We start from the raw sequence: 21,577 nt of genomic DNA, 5'->3' as shown, positions 1-21,577 counted from the left end.
ACTCGAGCCTTTTTCATTAAAATCTCTTTGGATATCTCATCGGCGCTCGGCGAGATTCGTTCGTCGGGTATCCGCGAGAAATTCACGAGAGCTTCCCAAATATTTCCCGTACTCCACTGACACGATCCAATTTCGCGGCAATTGTATCGCGAGGTGATCGCCGGGAATGTCACGTATCGGGACGGCGCCGATACAAATGCCGCGAGTAATGCAAAATAAATCACATCGCCGCCGTGCATAACATTATTTACCGTGCGTCTCGCCCGCGGAGAAGCGCGCCCCGGCGTCGCTCTCGCCGTCCGAAAACACACATCCGACAACGCGATATCGCTGGATGCAATCAGTACTCCCACGGCGACGCCAGCATGCAATTTCGTACGTGCCTGCTCGAGGATCGATGGATCGCACGGATCGCGTCCAAGGAATCCAACTGATTGCACGAAGCGCGGTTCTTTCTTTTTCTCTCTCTTTTCCTGTCCGCCTTCGTCTTCGCGCCACACATTTCTCTCCTTTTCCTGTCATTTCTTTTTTACTCCTTATCATTTTTTTATTATTTGTTTTTTATTCCTTTCTCTCTTGCGCTTTCTCTTTGTTTTTCCGAGAGGGATTTTTAGGACGGCAACAATTTTCAATTCGGACCAGAGACTTTCGTTGCGGCCGCACGAGCGCGCTCGCGGATTATACAGCAGAGTAATTCGCATCTGCCGTGGAAAATTCGTGGCGAGTCTCGCTTTGAATACGCGACGTTGCGCCGTGGTAACGAGCCAATCAGAACTTCAAACAAAACGAGTTCCTGCTTCCCGGTCGAACATCCGCGACGTACACGTTTCCCGGAGGCAGTATCTCATTACGCAGTTTACGGCGCCGGATGCTGATTTTAAAACACAACCAGGTGGCTCTATTCCCGCGGGATTTATTACATAGTATTACAAATTGCATGCAGAAACGCAACACCGTATTTCCAATTCGCGTTACACTAACAAAGTCCGTGGCCGCGCGAATCGACATTATACAAAATGCGCCCTTCGGCTGAATTTTAAAACTGACTTTTCCCATAATAAAGCGGCCGAAGGATCGATAAAAGGCGCTAAAGAATTCGGCGGGTGGTCCCAAAGGCATCGAAAGACGATGCAAATGCTCCGTAATTAAACCGACGGGAGCAAAAGGAGGGGCTGATCTAACTGCTTCAAGTTACGGATACTGGTAATTTATAGTAGGAAAAGAAAAGACGGTGGAACACTTGGATTAAGAGCTTCACCGAGGATTAAGAGCATTCCGAAGGAGTCGCGAGATTATCGCGATCCTCTTTGATATCATCGACGGTCTTATTTAACAATAGACAATGCCGTGCGGTAATCCCGAAATGAGTTTCTACTCGAAATCACATCGACGGCAACCAATTAGTCGTGGAGAATCGCTTGTCCGTCCAGCTTGTAAATTATCCGTCCATCACAATTTACCGGCTGCCAGCGAACGTTGCGAGTTCATCCGGGGTTACGCAAAGATCCCCCTTTCGAAAGTTCGTCTCAGAGACCGAGGGCCACAAACGCGAAACGGCAGCTTTATTGAATTATCGCGTCGTTAAATAATCCCACGAAAATAGGACGTTATACAGATATAAAAATAATTTTATTTAAGACATTCTAAAAATTTACCTCGAAATGAAATAATTAACAATGTTTACGCGGCGGTTAAATTAATATTCCTATAAGCGTCTCGTGCACGAATTAATTAATAATTGTTTACGTATCCAGATTGTTAAAACGTGCATTTATCGGACGGAGACGTCAAGAATTAAAAAGCCTGAGGCGGGTTTAGGTCCGGTCGCAACAAATATATTGAGACAAACAATAGCGCGAGCCGATTAATTTTCCTTACCTAGTAGCTTCTTGCAGCAACAGGTGAGGCGGCACCCAAAACTTAACCCTCAAGGCGAATCTTAAAGGCGCCACGCCACCGCCGGTCTGTCGTTCTATGGGGTTTCTCAAATTCAGCCAGAGCTCTTCGCCCTTCGCGTTTTGGTACTTGAGTCCGAAGTAGTCGCACTCCTTGCTAACTCCCAGACAGTCGCAGGCCTGTAGAACAAACGAATCGACGTAAGAGCACTATCCCTCGCATGGTCTCCCGCTCATCGGGCGACGGAACGCATTCGGCTACGTACTATATTTCAAATAAATCGAATGGATCGCAGCGCAAATGCGCTTTCTCCGCGCAAATCGACTTGCTCCCGGGATACGACCCAAATTTTCAAACGACCCGCTATATCTCTCCGGTTTAGCGTCTATAATTAATCGTTGATCCGCGACACTTCGACCGATTAATCCGCGCGGGATTCTCCCGCGGGCGAAAGCCCCGCCGAGGAAACAAATCGCCGGCAATAATTTAGAAAGTTACAGCACGCGTGGGGCACCATCCCGCAGATATCGTGGAAAAGCGCGCCGCGGAGTCATTATTCGCTCTGCACTTCTCCTTCTTCGCCTCGTTTCCGCCGCAGCCACCGTTCCCTTCCATTCTTGACGGTAATTTTTCCTCGCCGCGACCGCCGTAATTGCGGACCAGCAAAAATATCGCGATCAGGGGGGCGGCAAACGTATGCAATTAAATCAAGCGTGCTGCCTGCAAGCTCGCAAAATTTTTTTTTTTCCTTCTTTTTTTTACGCGCAACGCAAACGATAGCACGAATCCTTTCAGGAGCGCCGTTCCGCGATAAATAAAAGTACGACGCTGAATGCAAACTCGAACTCACACACAATAAAGGATTTCCATTCGGGATTAAAATTCTTAAAGATAACGAAGAATGACAGTGAGATAAAGCCGCTTGCTTCGCGGATCGTAAAGATATTCCGCTTCCATTATTCCGCGGAGAAATCCCACTTTCTTCATCCATCTGAATTATTTCATTATGGATCCTTCCGTCTGATAGATTGTTGGATATAGATTCGGTTCGAGTCAATCTTTTCCCAGCGGATATTCCCCGTCAATCTTATTGACGATTTCTTGCCACTTTTTAATATTCGTCGTTAGACACGTCGAATTGGGGAGGCAGTATAAAAAGTGTTCGGGATAAATTCTTAATAAGCAGCTTTCCTCATTTAGCTCCGCGCGCCTTCCGTCGAAGGACTATTCATCCGCGGCTCGATTCATTCTGCATTATAAAATCGATATTCATGGTGATACCAGGGACCGTACTTTTACCATAAATTATGCCTTTAGCACGCCTCGCTCGACTGCCGCTATTGCGAGCTATTATATCCGTTATTTACGCCGCTCGAGTAAACGCTCGAGTAAAACGCAAGTATCGTTAGAAAAAACATTAAAAACATTATGGAAAAACGACGTGTGCTCGCTCCACCGTATCGTGTCGACCTAGCAATTTAAATCGTAATTTAAATCGCCCGTTAGGTGTTCGCGGATAACACCGGGCTCATTATCGCGAATAAATCACAGCCTCGTTCGCAAAATTCGCATAAAAAAAGAATCTCCGCCCGGGTCGTCAAATGTGTCAGGACTGATAATTATCCATCACTCACGCCCCCAGATCGCCTCGGATAAGATAATTTCGCGCGCTGAGCTTTTCCGCGCGATTTTTTTTTAATTCATTCACCGTAACGCGACCGTGTAATTTCTCCTAATAAACGACGCTAATAAATTCATCCGGCAACACGATCAATGATCGACAGCGTGGCGCGGTTACACGCTGAAAATATCTACGTTGAATATTAAATCGTGGTAGCGAGGATCAAATCGCGGGATATTAAATTACTGATACCACGGAAAAAAAGAGTGAGAGAGAGAGAGAGAGAAAGGAAAAAAAAAATAGAAAAAGCGGGAATATATCGTGAAAATGTTTGGCGCAAAAAAATCAAACGAAATAGTTCGGAGACTAAATGGATTTACACGCGGTATCATCAAACTCGGGAATGTTACGATCAATCGATTACTTGCAAATACATGTATATTCGTATTTATACGTATATTGCGTGCGAGCAATAAAATAAATATGTACGATTCTAACGAAGAAATAGGGAAAATTAAATAAGCTATTTCTACGCATTTTTATTTATTACTATTTTTTTTTTATTTTTTACACGTCTTGCTTCTTTCGGATTCTGAAATATATTTGCCGTGTCGGAATTATTTCCGCTGTTATATATACTAAAAATTCCTATTCACAACATTCGATGTAACGTGCCGAAAACAAATTTCCCAAAAACCCTTTTAAAACATTGCACAATTGATAGACTAAAAATGACAGCTATTATTTTTATCGCGTTGACAAAGTGTAAATTAAGCTCTTCGTGACGGTGAGTGGGACGCTTTCGATGATGCAAATGAACACTTTATTAATTGGTATTAACGAATAAAGATGTATATTAGAATAATAACGACGTCGAGGTTAAAAATTTCGGTCACCGAGGCAAAGGCATTGATATCTCGTATTTGATATTAAACGAACCTTTGAGATAACAAGTATTACAAGTATTGCAAGCTTTAGTAGAGATTCTCTCGCTTCCAGAAGAGAGATTTTCCAGATATACACCGATGTTAGCGGGCAAACTCGGTCACGTGCGTTGTGATAAGGGAAATTCACGAGGAATACTGGGCGCTCGTACTAATTTATTGCGCCCAGTCGGCGGTGTCAGTCGAGCGGTGGGTTTTTTTTTTTTTCTGGAAGTAAAAATGTACGGTAAAAAAAAAAGAAAATTAATAAATTGAATAGCACTTTAAATCCCTTTCTTCGCGATGTCGTAACGCGGCCAGAGAATAACGAGGAATACACATCCAGATTCGCGTTTGTTCTTTCAATTCAACGAGTGCATCGCATCAATTGTAATCCACTTTGATTACACAGAAGAAATATCTTGTCTCTTGCGTTTTCGTTTTGCGCAAAACCGCGATGTAAGATTTTCGAACGAAATATCGTTGCAGCGCGCTGCGCCGTGTCGCGAAATAGTTTACATGAGAAACCCATTACAAGGTCCTTGATTCGGTCGTGCGTTATTCGCTCTGCCCTTTAATCTCGCGATCGCGATGAACTCTGCGCCGTTTTATCTACTCTTTATACGAGGAGACAAAACTGCGACGGCACAATGACGCGGTTGGCGACGCATGAATTGCAGATCCGCCGGCGCATACATACGAACGCAAGTTCGCGAACGAAAATTGATCGTCGAGCGAGGCCTTATGTTTATGCACCGGTTCGAAGCGTTCTGAGAAAAATGCGGCAGCCCAGTTTCAGATGAATGCCAGAAGAAACGGAACAGTATCTCGCTTCAGACATTGTGCGTCCAAGTACGATCATCTATTTCTCCTTCCGCTCTTTCGAAATATTCTTTGAACGATATCAAACGATACTCGAGAAACCCAATGTAGCGGAATAACGATACTGGCTCCTCATAATTGGTCGCGTCGCTTATAACTGTGTTTAACGTCTCTTGGTGATCCAATTCTCGTCGCCCTTAAACGTTTCGAGTCAACGTTGACACCAGGCAATTGAGTATCGACGAGAGGAGTGAAAATCTAATCAATATTCGACCCGAGTGATAAAAAATAATTTGGCGAATTTAAAACAACGAGCGAAGTAATTACTTAATCGTTAGCGCGCAAAATAAATGACCGATCTCTCGCTTATAAATATTCGGGGGAAACCCGGAAAAGCGCAATTCTGAAGCCTTCGTTATTGGATAAGCAAGCAATTGCACTCCTATTGTCCCGAGTAAGACTACAAACACGGTACAAGCAACCTCCTCTTGTTTACTCTCGCCCTTGATTGAGTCATGAATCTATAATGGGTCCGGAGCACCCCCATTTCTCGCCGAACGCGCACTGAGAATTGCAAACGCGAAACTTTATCTGGCATATTTTTATCGCTCGAAGTTGTTTGCATCGTCTACTACTTCCACTATTCGCGAAAGATTTCAGCGCTGCACGTTTCGGGGAGGGAGTTTTACCTTCTTTTTCTCTCTGCCATTCTCGTACGGCGAAAGTTCCCTCACATTATTTCGCCGTTGGCTCACCGGCGCTCGTATAAATTTTTGCGCCGCGGCTCGGCTCGCGCAGCTTCCAGAAATGATTATGTAAATTCCCGGGAAGTGAATTGCACGTTGTATTTGATTACGAGGGTTTAATCAAGCTCTCCTCTCCCCCCTCCCCGATATACAAAAGCGCAGTGTCGAAATAAAAAAATATCCTCGTGGGACGCGTTAGAAATGCACTTTTCAACGCGATGATCATACAGGGGATATCGTTGATTTCAGGGATACTTTTACTGTCGGCACGACTTTTCGATGCGTTTTACGCGTCTACTTGTACACCTCCGCCGTTGCAATTTTACGCTATTTATCCCCCTTCCCTCGTTCGAAAATAAAACGACGCGATAGCCGAACCGGGGAACAAGCCCTGCTCCAGGTACTTCAAAGACCTCGGCATTTGCAATTTCCGTTGCGTGCCTACCAGCCCACCCGCCCGCTCGCGATTATACCGTCGACTCGATTTTTCCAGCGTATTCGCGTATCGCTGTTCCCTTTGATCCCGATTTTATGAATGTATATCCCGTATTTTTATGAGCGTCGATCATCGGATCAAACGGTGCTACGCGTTATGCAAAGTGTTCTTCCGTTGCCCCGCTCGCGAGCCCGGAACAAGCCCAGGGAATATGAGAGTTTCCTAATTTTCGTAATTTTGACATTAAACATAAATGCCGCGTTTAACAAAAATATATCCCATGCAGCCAGTGGTCTCTGCGTATCACCTTGTGCAGTTGGATAATAATTTTAAAGTTGGCGAGAGCGCGATACGTTTTCCAACTTGCCCTCCTCGCGCGAGATAATATATCAGAGAATTAATGAAGAATAACGCGATATTGAAACGAATGCGGGCGCACGCCACCGACTGGCCGTTTTTCCTCCCTCCTCCCGCATGAGAATGACGTACGATTTCGCCCATACAGTTTCCGAGCGGCGACGCGAAGCGGATACACATCTGGCGATATTTCATTATTCTAATTAGCTTCTCAATTAAGCCGCGACGAATACATTATTTATGATAAGCTCCGCGTGACAAATGCGTCAGGTTGTCAGATACACGCGTTTTACATTCGATTAAGTTTTTCACTTATTTAACGTATTGCCGTTGCGACTCAGCGATACCGCGAAATAACCAGATAAAACAAAATGATTAATTGTTAAGAGCACATTTGCATCGCGCGCACATTCCCGCGTCTCTTAATTTTCTTCGGTGTTTTTTTTTTCCTCTCTGATTTTGATCAATCGGACATATTAAATGTGTACGCGCGGGCATAAATAAAATATACGAACTCGCACTTGTCTTGTATCATCCTTTTACGACCGATAATATTAATCGGCAGTAATTTATTAACGAGTCGCGCTCAGTAATTATTATAAAAAGACCGTAAATATTTCAGCGAAATACAAATGCACTCCGTGAATCAAGTTGCGGCCGATTATTTCCGTTCGTGGGAAAACGCGTTGCGTATCTATATGCGTTGCCTACATTATGTACGCGTACCCTCCACTTTTATATCCGCTTATCGCATAGCCCGTCCGCGATTTATTTCAACGGCACGTGCTTACGCACCGGGATGTCCGTATAATCAAAGTTAGCGAGATACGCGAGAGGCGTCCTTCTTCTCTATTATTTCAGGTACGCGCACGTGACGCGGCGCGACGTGTCGTAATAGCGGCCCTTTATAAATACAAACGGCGCGTCTTCTTCCTCGTCTCATCTAACTTTCTAATGCCGCTCGCAGTTTCGCCGTGGTATAATCACTCGCGTGCCTTCTTCACGGCGAAACGTGCTTTTCGACACGTGCGTATTTCCTGCGATAAGCGACGACGGATTCGCGACTGCGTCTTATGAATATTCAAGACCGTCGGGTGGCTCGTCCTCGAAAAATCACCGACATAACTTTCGCGGAGGCGTGCCCCTACGTACCCCCTCCTCCCTCGCGTTACCCCATTATAACCATCCCCGCGGTGATTTAATCACATTCGTGATTAAGCGCGGCGCGATTAAATTTGCGAGTCAAACGGCGTGAATACGGTTAATTTCATCATCGTCCGATTTTATTCCCGATCGATAAACGATATTATAATTTGCTTCGGCTGACAAATGAGGCATAGAAGGGAGGGGGTATTTGGCGACCAGAATAATTTCGCCACGTGCGCAAGGGTTTGCACGTGTTCGCGCGCGGTTCGAGGTTGAACGCGCACCGTGGCGAAAGCGGAGCAATTTGCGCGTGTCGCGCCGCAATTAATATCTCGCCCGCGGGCGACTCGCGCGCATTTATTAGTTCGAGAGAGAGCCCGAGATAAACGAACTTTATTGCGGTCCAATCCGACGCTTGTCGAATTTGTATCGTGCAGAGGATCCCGCGTATATTGATGCTTCGAGTGAATCGAAGTGGAAAAAAAAAGAAAAAAAGAAAGAAAAAAAAAACCGCCTTCTACTACCCCTGAAATCACCGCGTAACATGTACAAAAATTTCACCCGCGGATTGCGCTACGCGCGTAACTTCGCCGCGCCACGCGAATTGCTGCTAAAGCCCCCGCGGTTTAGATTACGCGGATGGCAAAGGTCAACTTCGTTTTTCAGTTTGATTGCAATCGCGGTGGCTCAGCGCGCGCGCAGAGACGCAAATTGCAGTTTGCACGGGTGGAAGTTACGAGCATGTCGCGAAATTAAATTTCTGCGCGTTAAACTCGTTCGGTATTATAATCTCGTGGTACCGCCCCGTACTCAGCTTCGCGCTCTCGTGGCCGCGCGCTTCTTCCGTTGTGGGCGTAATATGTGTGTTGCATAATGGCCAAGTTCGACGTTTATGAGTTTCTTACTTTTAATACGATTTATATAAGCGGCGCAATATAGCACCGCGTAGCGCACAGTAATATTCATATTATGCATTACGCGTATGCATAATATGAATATTAGTCTTGCTTTAAGAAATTTGTTACGGCAAAATCAATACACCACCACGTGGCACCGCATAGGGCGCGTATATTTTAAGTTATAAAAAAATCTTCGGCTTTGTAGAAACCCTTTTAATAATTACCGAATATATTTTGCCAAAATTAATACTTAGATTAACGCGTTTCTTTTTTTTTTTTTTTTTTTTTTTTTTCGTTAATTACTCTATAATAAATTGACATCGACATCGTTTAAATTATTGGGAGGTGGGTTTTCATCTTTGTATAATTTATAAATTTTATATACATTTCGTTGCTATTAAATCGTCATATTTATACGTTAATAGAAATCCACTCGCGTAAATAGATTATACGTCAGATCTACATGAAACGCGGGTTTGACGGCACGCAACTCAAACGTATCTATGCGAGTTCCCTCGGGAGAAGGCAAGAATTACTGTGCGTTCGGATGCGCGCTACATAAGAGCGTTCAGGGTTGATTAACAGATGCACATATTGCCTAGCGGATATGCAAGTGACGCGACACAGATACGTCAACCACGTGTCGGGTAATAAATTCAACCGAGGATGTTTCCTGTTAAACAACCGCCGTTCCCGATAAATGTCGAGGGGGAAACTGACGACGACGGTTTCCGTGAAATTCCGAGAAAAACGAGATGCAATTCGCGGACACGAAAAAGAAAAAAAAAAAGAAAAAAAAAAATTAAGTCACCTGTGCGCGTGCGACGAAATTCACTCGCGGTATGTAATTGGAGAGGTTCACGCAATTGAGCCGAATATGCACGTACTAAAAGCGAATACTAAACCGTGAGAGATTTGTTTTCGAATGTTTGACCAAAGCTGGCAGTAATAGCAGGACAGAGAAACGGCGATTCCCGGCGAAGTAGCTGAAATAATAGCGACGATAAGAGACAGTCTCGCGGCGTTTGACGCGAACATTTTCGTCGCGGAAGTTCCCGCGTGAGAGATTATTTTTCCACTTTTAAAGTTCACTTCATCCTGTTCTCTCTCTCTCTCTCTCTCTCTCTCCCTCCGAAAGTTTCTCGCTCAGCTAGAAACGCAGAATCGGGGTAATATCCGGATGATCGAATTTCCCGCGGGTTTCCTGCCTTCTTGATCTCTCCCTCAGAGATATTGCCATTCCGCAGGCATTTCCGCACGCGTTTCTCACCGATAAATCACCGCGAAAATTCTGTGCTAGTCACTTCCCGATACTTTGGACGCGATGGCCGAAGACACAATGTTTAGCTTCCACTGTTGTTCTCTCAAGCTTGCAGAAAACTTTATTGTATCATATTGTAATATGGCAGAAATTTCAAAATAATACAGTCGAAGGATATTAAATGTTATCACGAAAATTTGGCCCTTTAAATAACGTCCTGGCATTTACGTCAAAACTTTTAATATTTTCGATCTCTCACAAACTGCTTTAATTGCCGTTTCAAAGAGAAAATAGATGGGGGGGAAGGTTGGGTTAAAAGCTTTTGCGTCGCTAAAATACACAAGTGCGACATGTCTCGTGCACGGTGCATTTTGGCTAATTACAGTAATGGAAGTCCCACTGTTCTCGTGTGCGCGTTAACGTTCGTTTGATTTCCAAAAGACGAAAATGGAATGTCCTGCCGGCGCGCATAAATAATCGCGCGTGTAACGTTAAAAAGGATATTTATAATTAATAATTTAAATCGCGGACACTTACCAAAATTAATAGCACCGTGTTGAACCGACCGCGCATTCGTTGAATATGTCGTTTATAATAAAGGATACAATAAAGTCTTTTCAAGTTATATATATATGTAAGAGCACATTCAAAATTCGCAGCACGCTTATATAAATGCCAATTCCCATGATAATTAGCCAGCGGTCGTTCGTGCATGTGTACAATATCTATTCGCGAATGAGTACGGCTTGCGAAACGTGCCAAATGTTTGCGCAACGTTAATTAACCATCCGTTGAGGTAGACTTTAGTGTGACATTTAAATTCCTTTTCGCGGCGCAAGCACGTAATTGAGCGCAACACTTTAATTTGCCGAACCGAAAACGTAAAATAAAAATTTTTTTTTTTTTTTTTTTACGCTAGCCGAATCAATCAACTGCTTTTTATAACGAATAAAACAAAATATATAACGCAGGCGCCGCAATAATAAATATCCCGACTGGCGGTGTACTAAAACTCGGTATGCATTAAGAGCCATGTAGATGCACGTTTTTCTGAATGATAAGCTTCAGTAATAATATCCGATAATAACTGCAATAAATATCACGTATAATGAAAACAATTTGCAAATATTACCGTTACGAACAATACGGAATATTAATGTGTCAAATAAACAAATATGATTCCGCATGATGCAATACGAATATCAATTATTCCTTCTCTAATCAATACCTATATTCCGTTACAAAATTTTGAGGCATAATCAATATCGTATTCCACTCGTTGCGTAAAAAAGAATACATTGTTTCGGCCCATTCTCATTTAAACCGAAATTACGAATTCTGCTGAACAACCGTTTGTTCAGCGACGAATTGAGCGCGAGGCTCGAAACAATACGCTTCTTTATAATTGAAGTAATTAAAATAATCAGAACAACATATCGCGATATCGACGTATGACAAAATATAGTGCGGTAGAGATCGAAACCTAATAGCCCCCCCCCCTCTCTATCTCCAGCCTCAATTTATGGAGTATTCGATTCCCAGCGCGTTTAATTACTCTGTCATAATAGATTAATAAAAAGAAAATAATAAAAGACTTGAAAACAGAGACAGTAACTTATAAAATATTATACATAAGAAAAAATAAAAAAAATAAATAAAGAAAATTTTTCGAATGCTGACGATTATAAACGTGTCAATCATAGCGATGTCCGAGCAGGATTCCATTCATTTTCGAACAATCCGCAGGTAATTGGCTTTCAATTAGCAAAATGTCAACTGGGATCGATATACAGTAATGCTCGCATAATTGGCCGTCGCGAAACTTCGTCACGCGCGAGTATCTTTTAAATTGAAGTGCTTTGCCGTCGCTTTAATTAAGATAGAGCTTAGAACATCTCGTTTTGAGATGGCGAAGATAAAGATATCGATCGGAAAAGACCGCCCTCTCGTCGCTAATTGCGCGAATTCAATAATGTCTGGATATCGAGCTCGCCCGCGCGCGATAATTACGCGACTCTCTCTCTCTCTTTCTCTCTCTCGGAAAACAGCTGTCACCGACGAATCCTCGGTCGACGAACGTTCTAATCGTCTTGAGATAAATCGAGACCGCGGTGAGAGTGCCATCCGGCAAACGCGGCTCGTCACCGCCGATTATTTCTACAAACTACGACAGTAATAATCTTTAAAGGAACCGCTGACCTCTTTCACTTGAGACACTTCATTAGCTTATATCGCCTAACGTCGGGGTTACTCACGGTCGAGAGAAAAGCCGGCGAGAAAAAAAAAGAAAAAAAAACGAAAGAGAGAGTGAGAGAGAGAAGGAGGGAGGAAGAGTAATAAAAAAAGTCATCCGCCTGGTCTCGCGGAAAAGCGCTGCAGATTCTTCCACAAGAATTCTCTTCCTTCACGTGGAATCTCGAAGAACGTCCTCACCGTTTGCCGTGGCTTCTCGTCGGCTGCCCGTCCGACTTTCCTCCCTCTTCCCTCATCTTGTCGACCGCGAACGAGAGCGGCGGACAACGCTTTAATGACTGTCGCGTAATTGAGGTTTTCCAGGTGACACGGTCGGCGGCTACATCGGCACGTCTCGCAACTTTTTCGACGTCTGTTTGTTCCCGCTCGTCTCCTCGAAAAGGATGAGATCGTTAGGAAGCTGTGTAGAGCACAATGATAAAAACTAGTCGGATATTTTCTCTCTCTCTCTCTCTCTCTCTCTCTCTCTCTCTCTCTCTCTCTCTCTCTCTCTCTCTCTCTCTCTCTCTCTCTCTCTCTCTTTCTCTTCTCTCTCCTTATCTTTATCGCTCTCCTCTCTGCGTTTCTCAGCATTTATTTGCCCATCTACCCCGTGCAGCCCTTGCCATCTTTCTTCGAGAACGATGTTTATTATCTCCGAGATATATTTCTCGCGAACGTTCACCGATAGTTTCGTCACACCACGCGACGTCGTAATAATAATAAGTAACGCAAAAATGCTTTTGTTACCTAAATCGAAGTTGCGTATCCTGCACCCCGTCCGCAATTAACGCGCTCGCTTTCGATTCGATATCGATTTCCTATCAATCTTCCGCGAAGAGGCACCGTTGCAATTTTCATCTTACGTAAAAGTTCCGCACCTGCGTAACGTAATTCAGCACGTAAACGTAATTCAATTCCGAGAGAGCGTGTCAAACGCAATAACGCCGTGCACTTAAAGATTAATGAAAATGGTGCACGTGCCGAGGTGCACTCCGGGCAACGAGAGGGACACCTTTTCAACCGCCCTTCGTAACGCACGCGGATCCTCGCAGACGGCTGTCGCGATTAATTCACGAGCCGGTATATTGCCCGGCCGTGATCTATCGGACACCGTAGAACGAGACGCGGCCTCGGCGTCCCGGACCGAAACAAATTCTGCTTGAATTCCTAAGCAGATTATCTCCCCCGCGAAGGGAATTCCCTCGAGGCGTCTCTCGCTGACGGCCGCATTCGGATCACGAAGCGGGAGATTTGTCGCGCGCCGCGAGACAAATCGTTTTCTCCGATGGCCGAATCTTTTCCCGCAGGAGGGAAAAGATAGCCGGAAGTAGGGCTCTTCGCAGTCGACGCACGTCCGCTTTACAACAATCGCGTCCGCGCTATAACTTGCCCGTTAGGCAAAACGTACCTTTCGTCCGGAGTGTTAATTTGCACGACGAGGATAAAAAGGGGAAGAAGGGGGAGGAAAAAATTAACGACAAAAATCCGATCAAAACGCAGTCCGGACATTAGTTCCGGCGTGTCATGTAATTATATTCGTACAATTTTACAATAGACAACTATTTCCCCGGACGGTTAGAAATAAATTTTAACACCACCCGAGGGAAATGTCGCTCAGTCGAGAAAACGACGTTTTTCTCGTTGTTAGGGACGCGCGAATGGTAATGTCCCAGTGCATCAGCCGCGAAAGATATCGCGAAAATATCGCGCGGAGTGAAAAACGGAGAGAAGAGCGAGAGAAAAGGGCGAGGCGAAGGGTCGCGGGCGGTCTCGCGGTTTATGCGAAAGTCTCAGGTGCCCCGTCGGAAATATGATAGCGCTTTTCCACTTGCCTATCCCCCTCTTCGTTTCACGACTCTGGCTCTGTGGATATCGACTTCACATTTAGCGCATCGATACGGGCGCGCTCGTTCCCGACGTGCCGCCGTTTCGTATTCTACGCGGCTGAATTTCCACGCCTTTTCCCGTCGCGACCGCCGCGCTTTTATCGTTGCCCGCGAAACGTATTCTCTTCTTTCATTTAAGACCTATTCGAGCGAAACGATTTCTTCCGGGAAGGAAAAAGCGTATCTGGATTTCTTCGCCCTCCCCCCTCTTCCCCGCGCACGCAAAGGGTCGTAAAAGCGAAAGCTCTGTAAAGCGTAGGCAATATCTCTGAATACAATTTGCCGGGGAAAATCACGGGGGTTGTAATTTAATTTAATCGTTAAATAATTATTTACCGGAGACAAAGAAATTGGAGGATAATTTAATTATTTAAGATAATTGTATGAATTTGTCAATGCGAGGTGGAATAAATCGAAGGGAGGAGTTGAATTCGCTTAAGCGCTCTCTTTATCGTGAGATAACGTCATGCGTCATTAACTGCCTACCCGATTGTAAATAATAAACACGTTACGACGGACGTCGAGCGTTAATAACTTGCAAATCACGTTGTATTATCGGTACTACGTAAACGGATATCTGTATAGACAACCCATTTTCAGCCGAGCATCATCGTAATTATTCGACGTAAAATAAATTATCGGTTTCATAATTATATCCATTTTTCCTACGCGATAAAAGAAATCTGTCCAACAAAGACGCGAGTTAATACGTACTGACGATAAATTTCTACCCCTTGGCACGTTTCGATGAAAGGAGATAAAACGTGAAAATTTTACACATTGCAATTTACATATTACATATCGCAATAACAGTAATAAGCAATTTCGTAAAGCGCAACTATTATAAATATAAATGAAACAAAGTTATTTACAAAAATTCTGTTACTTTTGATTGGTACGAGTGCGTTCAGGATATTTGCCCTTTCAATAACAATTATTCGTAATTGCCTTTCTAATTTAACTCAAATATTGTTTGCATTTCCGACTTCAAAAACATACATTCTGGTATACTCCGCGGTATTTGCTCGTTCTGAAACTTTTCACTGATTTGAAAAAAAATTTCAAAGTCACCCACACCAATGTGTGCACGGAATCTCGGAGATTGGTTGCACGCATTACTGAATAATAATAAAAAAAAGGGGGGAAGCAGGTCGTATTTTCGACGGTTCACATTAACGTTATGATAAATATGTAACGACAACTGCAAGGCAAGGAATGCATAGCGAAATAACTCAATAGTAGACAGAAACATTTTGTAGCCTCGTTTGCAGTACACGCCGCGCTGAATTTGCGATGTTTTCCGAGCAACAACAAAATTACCGATTAATTAGACTTCGCGCCTGGTTTTATGCACGCCCGGGAATACTAATTATAGCGCGGCCCCGTAATTTCCGTCGCAGTTTGTCACGCGGAATAGTTGCGCGGCTGTTACGGGAGTAAAGCGGTAATGTAGGAACTAGCGCGGGGGAGGAAATTCGACGCGAGTTTTCGTAATGCGCATTTCCGACCTCGGCGCGTCCGCGGATTCCGCCGGCTCGCGAGGGCAGTTTATTCGGACGTCTACCTGATCAAAGAGTAACCGTAACAAATATCCCGGGTAAACGGAGTACTATTCAAGTTCCTTCGTTGTACAAACTTTGCGCGGCCCTAAGGGCACGCCGCGGACAAACGAACGGGTGCCGCGAGCCTCGGTATTACTTATTACGTCATTCGGGAGTATCTTTTTATTTGGCGAACGTAGCCGGCACGTGCGCATTCCGTTTCCTCGACGAGTAATATCGTTACGCGGAGATATAAGTGAAGTATGCCATCATCAGCGGTGTATTTGCTATAGCCTGTATCAATAGAACGACCGACCGAGTTCCCGACCACGGCTAAAAATTTTCAGAAAATTTACCGTGCGCTTCGAAAGAAGAAACAGCGACGTATATTGTTTAAAAGGCACGCAAATCGGCCAATTTCCGGCTTCACCGCGACGCAGAAGAAGTCGAGCGTGGGATAAAAAAATTTTTTTTTTTTTTTTTCGCGCTTGTATTTTATCCTTCTTTCCTCTCTTCGCGCTCCTCTTTATTTTGTACCCTTCTCTCGCATATCGGCGTCACATTCGCGAGTTTCCGCACGAGCGAATAGAACCGGGCCGGGACAAAACGGCGAGCGATATTTCATCTCCCGAAAAGTTCTTTAAGTACCGGCAACGCTCGAATTTACACCGTGCGAAAACGGAGCGCAAAAAAAAAAAGTACCGGGGGAGGGAAAAGTTTCTCCCCGTCGGAAAACGGGGCCTTTCTCCTCCGCGACGTCCCACGGCGTCTCTAATTAATGGAAAAAAAAAAAAACAAGTACAGCACGTTTGCCTCATTAGAGCGGACTTTTCTAAGAATATGTCGTAATTGGGTTGATTAAACTTCTCGATATCTTCGTCTCGTTTAACGAAACGCGACAAATATGCAAATTAAAAGACGCCCTCGCGGCCGAGTAATAAAAACAACTTTTAAACGGCACGGAGTTTTATTCTTTCCCGGGAATAAAAATACGACGAAGGTTATTTAACTTGTATATTACGGAATTATTAAAGGGAATGAGACGTACGTGCCAGTTTTAAAAGAAACGGCGCGTATTAAACCCGCGTATATATTACAAACGAGAAGCAGGGGTTGTACATGTCGCCTCGCTCGCCGCCCCGAGACGGACACGAAATGTACGTAAAACGACAGCTTGGCCGTGGTCGTAAAAATGTTTCGAGCAGACACGAGTCTTTTGTACCAGTTATTATACGTCGCGGCCGAGAGAGCGCAATAAACGCGAATCGTGAACACAAAGGCCGGAAGAATTTCCACTAAACCCTCCCAACTTCGCGTTACGTCTTAAAACGATACGGGCGTTTTCACGATCCTTGACACACCGCTGCACTTTTATTACGTATCCTCATCTCGAGACCGCGACTTCCCTGTCTTCTCCCATCCCTTCTCTCCCGATCAAGTTGACGGCCGTAAAAATTTCAGCCTGAAAAATTTCTATACCGCAAATTCACGAAACTGTTGCGCAATGAAACAAACTCTCAAACAATTCTTTAAATTGCCCGATTATACATCCGCGTGGGGACCGCCTCACTTATTTCGTTATAAATATATCCGTTTTATACTCTGAGAATTGTAAACTTTCTTTCGTTTTTTCTCGAATATATTCCAAAAAAGTAGAAGAAATATTTTTACTTTTATAGAAGCGAAGTACGGAACAACTGCGTTTTATATCATAGCGCTTCTCGGGAAAACTGTATCGAGCACCCGTATTTTTGACGCTTTTCCAATACCGGTTTCATGAACCTCCCTATACACGTTTCACAGCCTTTCAATCCCTTCGATTCTACTTCACAGTCGTTATTTGCGATATTTATTGCAGAGAGTTGCGTTTGCGTGCGCGATTTTCTAGTCGGTAATTTTGCCGGCCAAGCAACACCATTGTGATTTCTCGTACGAGCGAATTAAAAACAAATTTCGTCTCAAAATCGATTATACGTTACAACGATGTTTCACAGTCCGTTGACGTTTCTCAACAATTCATTATCCTAATTGCTCGCGTTGGAGACAAAAACAAAGTTATCGCCCCTCCCAACTGTCCTTCGAAGTGCTCGCGTTTCACTCTTCAAGGGCTCTTTAATTTTCAGAAAGGTTTTATTTAAAGAAAGTATTTCATTACGTTAATGAAAAGAATATATATTCCGAGCACACGAAAAGAATTATTATCCTTGCGTGTTTACTCAAACTATATGAGACTTTGGATAAACTTTTCGCGACGTTTGCGTAATTCTTCAAATAGAAGGCCTCCCCCCGCGCTGGGATTATCTCCGAGAGATCGAAAACGTAAGAAGGTTGATTATGAAATCGATATTAGTTCTGAAATCGTATGGCGCACAAATGTATTCGTATCGCTCGGGCGCTTTTAACGAACAAATTCTGTGAAACGATCCGATTCACTCGACGAACCATTCGAGGGAATACCTTCAACGAGGTGATCTCGCGGGATCGAGGACATCCGAGGCGCTTTCCCGACTCTACCTAACGATTTCGACCTTCTTTGCTCGGTATAAATCGATTTCCGCATTTCCATACCGCGGCAGCCTTTAAGCGTATCTTTCCCGACTTGGCAAGGATATGCTTTTATCAGAGATTCCTTGAGAAACGGCCGGCCTCGCTCCGGCAACTTCCAAAGGAATATGGAAAAGGCATCCTCCTCCAACGTCACCGTGCCACAAAAGACCGACGACACCGACGGAAAACCACCTCCCGATGCTAACCAGCCCGTTAACATTCCTATTCGATTTACTCCAATCCGCGGATCGAGATTAAAACAAGCGAAGTGATTCTGCTACTTATTGACGCGCCTTCATATTTAAATTTTTTATCGAAAGCCGGGTAGTCCGAGGAATTCCCTCGATATTTACCGAACACCTCCCTAGCTCACCGCTGAAATTCTTTCTTTTGAAAATTTACAAAAGTTGAATTTAAAGCGAATGCATATGCGCCCGCGAAAGAGATCGCAATTATAATATATCTTATGAAAATTATATATCGGAAGTAGACGGTCGCCGTTTCTCGGTTCTTTAACTTCAAAGCCATTCAACATCTGCCAATATTCTACATGACGAAAGATCATATTTTCTACATATATCCTTTCTGCATTCAATCGCAGAAAATAGTCGAGTCACTTGCACAGATATTCCCTCACGTAGAAACAATTGAAGGGACGGAGATAAAATATTTAAGACGAGATACGCGGATAGAGACGGACAGAAAGACGACGAGAATGAGTCACGATCGACCTGTCCTGCATTATTATAGCTCGTAAAGTGCAGGCGAACGAGAAAATGTTGCCAGATAACCGGTGCACGGTGTTGAATTACGCGTGGCGCGACGCTCCGACACACAACGAACAATAATAGCAATTGCTGCGCCGATCGTTAACAATACTTTCAGGAACTTTTGCGTTTCTTTTTTAACATCCTTCAACTATTAAAAAAAAGGAGGGAAGAAAAGGGATACTTCGATATATTTCATCTCGAGATAATAGTCATTAATCACCCCAAGTATCGTTAATTACCTAAAGTTTTCCCGCTCGCAAAGGCAGTTTTCTTAGAAAGCAATCACGAGTTTTGCGATTAAATCAGAAGTTTCGATACACCATCGGTTAGTTTTCTCCTCGCGTGCACATATACGCTTCTCTCCTTCGATCGTTTTCAATCAGAAACTGGAAACGCGCGCGTTTGCCGTATTAGAAATATAACGGAATCGCTCGTTCGCGTAGATCGGTCGGCGATTTAGCGACGCGAATCGATGGAAATGAGTCTAATTACGTGGAGGATATTTGTTCCGTGGGATTTCAATGCCGTGAAAACCCTAGCGCGCGTTTAATATTTTCCACGCGCCCGTTTCCACGGGACGCGGTCGCCGGGTATCAGTCGGGCGTTGCGCCATTCCGAACACATTTACTTCCGATACTGCTCCTCGTTTCTCTCTGTTACTCGCTAATTCGAAGTTACGATCTCGCTGCGCGAGGCTATGGACCGGTCGCGAGGACGAGAGCCGAAAGAATGGGCGTTATTCCCACTAAAATACGGGTTGAGCAGCACTGAAACTATTTTATTGGCCGCGCTACTTCCGTGAACGATCGCATTCCGCGACAAAGATAAGACGCGGCAAAGGAAGTTTACCACTTAGAAAAAAATATTGCTGTGAATTATATTTCTATCGTTACGATTAAAAAATTTGGTTGAATTCGAGGCACCGGAGCGGCGGTGGTTATTATTCCGCCGGGCTACGTGTAACAATATAAAACGATTACGAACATTTCATTATTTTTCCTACGATTCAACGTTCAAGATGTAATATCTCGGCGGTAAAGTAGCTTCGCCTTTATGAATCGCGGCTATACTTATCTGAAGATCGGCTTACCCTTAAGCAGGGAGAAGCACTCGGATTGCCGGCCCGCCTCGCGGCAGCGGCGGATTACAAAGCAACATCATCGACGGACCGGCGGAACGATAATCGATTTTATACGGGCGTAAGTTATTTCGGGAGACAGTAAGAGGATCGGGCCGCGTATTTGCATAATCTGTCGAAAGGCAGGCGATCGGAGCGTAGAGACGGGGTTGGGAAGGTGGAAGGTCGCGGCGGACTGATAAGGCAACGTCGGACGCCCTCCCCCCCTCTCCGTGATAACGTGCCCACGAAGGCGCAAGTTCGCGGATAGGCCTGGATCTCGTGAATTATGCTAATGAGCGACAAAGTTATATAGGTGGCACGACGCCGAGCGAATCCGGCCACGTGCGAAGAGGCTACCGTCGTATCTGAGCGGGTCTCGGTCTCGCGCAAAAGCAGACGCATCACGTTAGCGTCAGATTAATTTGCGCTTCGAGCAGGTTTCGGTCGAATATTAATTATCCCCGGTCTAATCATCCCCGGCAATTACGTATCGGCGCGTGAGCCGGCGCGTAGTCACGCCGACATCTATCCGGATGACGCACCTGACGAGCGTGCTCGCGCTGCGTCGACATTACGTCGAACTTAATTTAGCCGGTCGACGAGGTCCGTCCAACTCGTTAACAAAAACGTGCGTTTTTTTTATTTTTACTTCTGCTTTTTTTTATTTTTTTTTATTTGTTCCTCCGTCGGCTTTTGGCCAAGTCTATTCAAAAGCACTTCTCCTCTCGCCGTCCGAAAGCTTCGAAATCTAAAAGCGCAACAAAGCCCGCTGCAAAAAGAAGAAGAGACGTATATTAGAGAGACGGACAGCTCTATTAACTATTTCCGTTCATTAATCGCGCAACACGCGTCGGTGGCACGTTGTCGCGTAGCCACGAGCACATGACAGTCGGTTATTACGAGTTATTAATAAACCGGTTTGATCCACTAAATCGTGTTTACGACACACGTTGCGTACAAATAACGAGCACGTTAGGACACAAAGAACATCTCTGCTGCTAATTACTAGCGCAGGTGACGTGAGCTGCATGCGGTTTTCGCGTATGTAAGCTCAAACTGGTTTGGATAGAGGGAGGGAAAGAAGAAAAAAAAATCGAATATACCTACCAAAATGTTCATAACGTTCCCCGCTTGATTTAACACGCCCTTCGCTCCTCCGCTGAACGTATGAAAATGACGACGACTACATTTATGCGATCGTAATATGTAAATCGTAGATGCAAAATTCACGAGGGAAGTTCAGGAGCTATTTTATGACTCGCGTCAATGGCCAAGAGATTAATGGCCGTTACTGGAAGCTCATTTTTCTCATACTAATGGCGCACCGGCGTTTAATTTATGTCAGACGAGATAATCGCGCTATCAGAACCC

At 44.5% G+C, this 21,577-nt stretch overlaps 1 protein-coding gene across 1 annotated transcript in view; it reads right to left on the bottom strand.

Annotated features, from left to right (window-relative positions):
- The window catches only part of Dnr1 (defense repressor 1), a 137,253-nt gene that overhangs the window by 27,523 nt on the left and 88,153 nt on the right, over nt 1-21,577 (bottom strand). The window contains exon 2 of the mRNA XM_070655373.1: nt 1,879-2,075. Within this exon, the coding sequence (XP_070511474.1) occupies nt 1,879-2,075 (197 nt within the window). The remainder of the gene's footprint in view (nt 1-1,878; nt 2,076-21,577) is intronic.

Source organism: Cardiocondyla obscurior, linkage group LG04 (assembly GCF_019399895.1).
Source record: "Cardiocondyla obscurior isolate alpha-2009 linkage group LG04, Cobs3.1, whole genome shotgun sequence".
Taxonomy (NCBI): Eukaryota; Metazoa; Arthropoda; class Insecta; order Hymenoptera; family Formicidae; genus Cardiocondyla; species Cardiocondyla obscurior.
This window is presented reverse-complemented; position numbering and strand designations above follow the sequence as displayed.